The sequence below is a fragment of the Pteropus vampyrus genome, unplaced genomic scaffold, assembly GCF_000151845.1.
Source record: "Pteropus vampyrus isolate Shadow unplaced genomic scaffold, Pvam_2.0 Scaffold228, whole genome shotgun sequence".
NCBI classification, from domain to species: Eukaryota; Metazoa; Chordata; class Mammalia; order Chiroptera; family Pteropodidae; genus Pteropus; species Pteropus vampyrus.
Genome location: NW_011889009.1, coordinates 33,461 through 38,964, shown reverse-complemented (window position 1 = coordinate 38,964; position 5,504 = coordinate 33,461). Strand labels below are relative to the sequence as shown.

General features: G+C 64.3%; 1 protein-coding gene across 7 annotated transcripts in view; it reads left to right on the top strand.

Annotated features, from left to right (window-relative positions):
- POP4 (POP4 homolog, ribonuclease P/MRP subunit) overlaps positions 1–5,504 on the top strand; it is an 8,700-nt gene that overhangs the window by 2,691 nt on the left and 505 nt on the right. For 2 of the 7 annotated variants that reach the window (XM_011373737.2, XM_023519651.1), the window contains 5 exons: positions 777–1,000; positions 2,365–2,442; positions 2,598–2,659; positions 4,126–4,227; positions 4,972–5,348. In XM_011373737.2, coding sequence (XP_011372039.1) covers positions 777–1,000; positions 2,365–2,442; positions 2,598–2,659; positions 4,126–4,227; positions 4,972–5,108 — 603 coding nt within the window. In that variant the 3' untranslated portion in view covers positions 5,109–5,348. Of the gene's footprint in view, positions 1–776; positions 1,001–2,364; positions 2,443–2,597; positions 2,660–2,853; positions 2,967–3,443; positions 3,486–4,125; positions 4,228–4,971; positions 5,349–5,504 lie in introns of those variants that run through there. The other 5 variants (XM_023519652.1, XR_896702.1, XR_002775955.1 and 2 more) reach the window with 5 other exon arrangements.

The following is a 5,504-nucleotide window of genomic DNA, read 5'->3' as shown; positions in this document are numbered from 1 at the left end:
GGCCCAGACAAGAGGCAGGACATCCGTAGACAGTGCCCTCTGGGCTGTGGCAGACCCAGGGCAGACACACCTGGATGGGGGAACAGATGGCGGGTAGGGAGTGGCCTCCAGCCTGAGAGGCGTGATGCTTGGAGTCCCTTCAAGAATCACACGCAGTTAGGACCATGAGTTTGCCCAGAAGCCCTCTGAACGCCTGTGCTCAGTCATGGTCACGGGATGCTGTGCTGTACTCGTGAGAGTGAGCACGGTGGGGGTGGGGAGTAGTGCTGACAGTTCCTGTCCCCAGGTGATGCGGGAGCAGACTTGAGCGTAGCCTCACGGGTCCACAGAGCTGAAGACCCCAGTGACATGGGCACAGTGACGAAACCCCTCCCAGGGCCGGGCCCCCCTCCAGGGCGCCTGGTTCCTCTCAGCGTGCCTTCATCTGGCCATGAGCGGATAAACGCCAGTGTCACACATTTCTGTCATTCATCCCTGCCAAAGTCAGGGAGGTCTTTTCTTTCAAATACAGTGGCTTTTTGAATCCTCATCAGAATAAGCTCAGAGAAGCAGGGTAGGAAGTCGGAGTTTGTCGTAGCTGTCTTGTGGGACAGCCACGAATTGGCATCTGGATGTGACTTCGCCTCCGGACAGCTATGCATGAGGGACACTCGGGGGATGAGAGGTTGCGGGTGGACAGGCGGCTCCACCGAGCCAGCGTGTCCCTGGGGAGTGCTGTGAGGGGCCCTGGCTGTGCCCCGCAGAGCCCTGAGCTGGCGCCGCCTGTCCCCACGCAGCACCCGGGAGCCCAGCGGGCCGAGGCCTTCGTGCGGGCCTTCCTGAAGCGCAGCACGCCGCGCCTGAGCCAGCAGGCCCGCGAGGACCAGCTGCAGCGCAAGGCCGTGGTGCTGGAGTACTTCGCGCGCCGGCCGCCCAAGGAGAAGAGGAAGCGGTGCCGAGGCCTCTCGGCCAGGCAGAGGCGGGGGCTGCGGCTGTTCGACGTCAAGCCGGAGCAGCAGAGGTGCGCCGCCTCCCGCCCCACCCCCTGAACCCTGGGGGCGCCTTCCCCCGGGGCTGACCCCAGCCAAACCTGGCCGCACCCGGCGGTGGCGCCCCTCCCGCCTCCGCCACCAGGGGGCAGCCGTCCCTCGCCGATCGGGACCGAGCTCGGGCTCCGCTGTTGCTATCCAGGCTGAGACTGGCTTCCGTCTTAGCCTTAACTAATGAGACCCTTGCCAGTAGTGAGTCTGTTGCCCGTGGCAACGGGCTGTTTGTCTTTCGGCTTTCTTAGAAAAAGAGGAACGGGTATTAATATATATCTCTTCATGGCTTTTAATAGCACTAGACAGACTCACCCCCTGGGGTTTTATTGCCAAAGAACTGCTGCCCACATGTTTCGGAAGCTTCTGAGCCAGACCAGCACACCGTGGGAGGACTGCCCCTCCCCGCGGCTGACACCCCGCCCTCCTTGGCCAGGCTCTGTGTTTGTGTCTTAGGACTGTAGACTTTCGCTTCAAGATCTGTAGCCAAATAGCCTCCCACACCCCACTAGACAAGTAAAGGCTGTCGCTGCGTCCAGGGCCCCTCTCGGGAAATCAGCTGGGCGTTGGGTGGTGGAGGTGGCTGCTGCCCACCCAGGCTGTGCCTCACTGTCCCCACCGGCAGAACCTACTTTGGATTTGAGCTCCCGGTCCTCATCTCCCTAACCCACGGTCTCGAGTGAACAGATCTCCAAGAGGCACCAGGACGAGTGATAATGGCCCCCGAGGGAAGCCTCTGGGGTCCTCCCACCCGCCCCCTCCCCTTTCGTCCCACCGCGTGCTCATTCACTTTCCATACAGACCTGTCACCTCACAGGAGGTCTGGCGTGACAACCAGCTGTTCTGGCTAAGGAGGACTTTACCTAGTCAGCTTCCAATGACAGAACCTCCAGAGCACAGCGGCTGAACCAGGACGGAAGTTCCCCGCGCCTTTCGCCCAGACGCACAGCGCGCTGGGCTGGTGTGGCAGGTGGCTCCACAGCCGTCAGGGACCCAGGCAGTTGCCCCGGGCGTGTCCCTGCTGCTCCACCCCCTTTCCTGGCCTCACCTGTCTGCCTGCGCTCCAGCTGTCACAGCCGGCCTCGCCAGCAGGAAGGATGAGGGGCAGAGGGAGGCGCGCCTTCCTCGTCTGGTTAGAAACGCAGCGTCAGGAGCGTGCCCCCAGGGAGGGAAGGGAGCTCTGAGAGGGGAAGGCCCTTGACCTGACTCAGGCTGTCCGCAGCAGACCCGGACATTCCCCCAGTCCCTGTGACCCCAGGCCGTCCTCGGCGTTGAGCCAAGCCCTCTGGACATTATAATCCCCAGCTCGGTCACCTCACTCTCGACCCCTTTCTGTCTGCCACAGATACAATCTCTTTCTTCCTCTGCACGAACTCTGGAAACAGTACATCCGCGACTTGTGCGGTGGTCTCAAGCCAGACACGTGAGTTGCATTTCCGAAGCCTCGCCCTTCGGGGCCGAGCCCAGCTCTTACGCTGCTTGTGAATGCGCCAGGAGCCAGCCGTGCACCCCGCCTGGCTGCCCGCGTGTGGGGCTCCCTGTCCCGGCGCACGGTAAGAGCGTCTGTCCGCCTCACAGGCAGCCGCAGGTGATCCAGGCCAAGCTGCTGAAGGCGGATCTTCACGGCGCTGTCATTTCAGGTAATTCACCTGGGGGCGCATGGCCATGGGGGGCCCAGGCCCTTGGGCAGCACAGTGCTGTGTCGTAGTGTTAGCCATGTCCCTCGCCACGCAGACGTCCCCAGATAGCAGCAAGGAGATCACTGGAGCCACCTTGGCCAGCTCTGGCCACTCGCCATATACTCCCGGTCGTCCCTGTGCCTTCCCCCGACCAGGACCCCTGCCGGTCTCCCGCGGGCACGCGCCCACAGCCCGGACTCTTGAACGGAAAGCCCCTTTCATCCAGTCCCACGGTCCTGAATGTCCCCCGTGGACTGGCAGCTCCCAGGTTGTCACCTCCAGCACAGACCTCTGCCCAGAACTCGCGAATGTAGCCCCCTGGGCGTCCGGCAGGCACGGCGGACGTCACACAGCCAGCCCCGAGTCCGGGCCTCTCCTCAGACCGGCCCCGCCCTGTTCCCTCGCCACACCTCACAGGACACCGCGCACGCTGGCAATTCAGGCTGAGAGCCCCGGAGGTGTCCCCTGTCCTCTTTCCTCGCCCCACCCCCTCGGCACGTCCGAGCACCTGAGTAGAGCCACCGCCATCTCCCTGGATGACACAGGAGCAGCCTGACCTTCCCTGGCTGACGCTGCTCCTGCCCAGACCCGGCTTGGAGGGTGCCCCCCCCAGGTCCCCTAGGCCGCAGGGCCGAGCCCACAGGCCTGCTTCCTGCTTGTCACACCGGGATGGCCCCTCAGGGCCTGTGCATTTGCTCCTCGCTCCGCACAGAGTCCTGTGTTCACACGCGGACTCCTCATTCAGGTCCCCACTCAGATGTCACCTCCCTGAGGGTCAGCCATCGCCGGCGGTGCCCCCGCCATTACCCTGTCCTTGTTTTCTCTGTACCACTTACCACTAGCAGGAGGCACAGCTGTCCGGTCCGGCCCGGCCCGCGTCGCCCTCGCCCCGCTGGAACACGGGTCCGTGAGAGGGCGCCGGCTGTCCTCGCTGCTGTGCCCAGCACCTCCCAGGGCAGTGCCGAGCACGGAGCGGGTGCTCGGCGGACGTCGCTGTGCCGGGCATGGGTCCGGCGAGGAGCCTGCGGCCTGCAGTGGCAGCTCTGCTCGCTCACACCTAGGCAGCCTGTGGCGGGGTCCCAAGGGATCCCGTGCTGGCCAGAGTTCGGGAGCGCATGGGAAGACGTGAGGGGTGGGTGTTTGCCAGGCCCCGTGAGACCTGGCCGTGTCCAAGCGCCCTGGCTCTGGGCACTGCTGGGCACACTGCCCTCCTGGCCCTGGAATCCTTCGCACACCCCCATGGCCACAGGCCTTCTAAAGGACCCTTCGTCAGACCCCTCCAGAGACGCCCGGTCACAGGCACTGGGTGGGAAGCCAGATTCTCAGCAGCTCGTCCCTGCCCCTCCGGCACCCCTCCTGCCCCTGCTGGCTGGCCATGGCCCCCCAACATCACAGAGACCAAGTGATGTTGGTCTCTTCCTTTGCAGTCACAAAGTCCAAGTGTCCCTCCTATGTGGGTGTCACAGGAATCCTGCTGCAGGAAACAAAGCATGTTTTCAAAATAATCACCAAAGAAGACCGCCTGAAAGGTACACACTGTCCCCGAGCGCCATGTGGGCTGGGCCCCCATCACGATCGGCCCCGCCTTGTGCCTTTAAGGTTCAATTTGGACTGAAGTCAGCACAGCCCCAGGTACCTGCTGACCCTGTGTCCTCGCCCAAGGCCACTGCTGCTCCTGGGCCCAGCTGCAGCCTGGCCAGATAGAGCCCAGGGCAGGAGGGCCACTGGGGCCTCCCACAGGCGTGCCTACACACACAGCGGGACGGGGACGGGCTAAGGGAACCAGTCTCGGGAGTTCCTGGAGCTGTGCCTCGGCGTGCCCCCTGGGCTGGAGGGGGGGTGAGCTCTAAGCCTCACACTGGAGCGGGCGGGTGCGGCCCGTGCGTCTGGGGACCTCAGCACTGTCCAAGGTTCTGTCCTGTCGTCTGTGAGCTGGTTCCTCGTGCTCCTTCCTCCCGCCTCCTGTGTCTGTTCCCTCCTTTGAAACCTCCGGAGGTGTGCGGGCTTCCCCAGCGAGCATGACACCTCGGGGCCCCTCGCAGTGAGGCCGCTCTCGGGGAGCGTGGCGCAGAGCCTTTGATCCTGCAAGTCAGGGGGTGCGCTACGTGTGAGGGCTGAGCAGAGGCCTCATGGTGGAGTGACCCCTGCAAGCCCGCCGCTCGTGCCCCCATGGGTCCCCCATGCCGGTCAGCTTGCTTCTGAGACGGGCGTCAGGCGGTCAGCGCGCACCCCGCGGGGAGCCTCACCCCGCCCCGTCCTGCTGCTTTTTGCAGTGATCCCCAAGCTGAACTGCGTGTTCGCCGTGGAGACCGACGGCTTCGTGTCCTACATTTACGGGAGCAAGTTCCAGCTCCGGTCAAGTGAGCGGTCCGCAAAGAAGTTCAAAGCGAAGGGGGCCATCGACCTGTGAGCCCTCGCTGCCTCCCGCGCCCCTCGCGACCACGGACGTGGAGACTCCCTGAGCGCCCAGCCCTGGTGGACACCGCCAGCCGGTCGGAGCGGGTCAGAGCGGCCACCCGCTGGGGGCACCCTGTGCTGAGCGGAGACCGGGCATGCGGGTGGGTGTTTGGGGGATGGTCTTTTTCACCCCTCCGTGGGAAGGGGAGACAGGCAGAGAACAGCAGCTCGACACCGGCTGACTCGAATGGCAGGCTCTCGGGTTTTGTTTTCTGTGTTTTTTGTGACAGGTCCGTCACCTACGTGATACTAAGTGCGCGTCGTGCACATGCACTCGGCCCGCGGAGGGCGCCAGGGGTGGGAAGGGTCCGGGGCTGCACCCGGGGCAGGCCTCCCCATCACTTCTGGA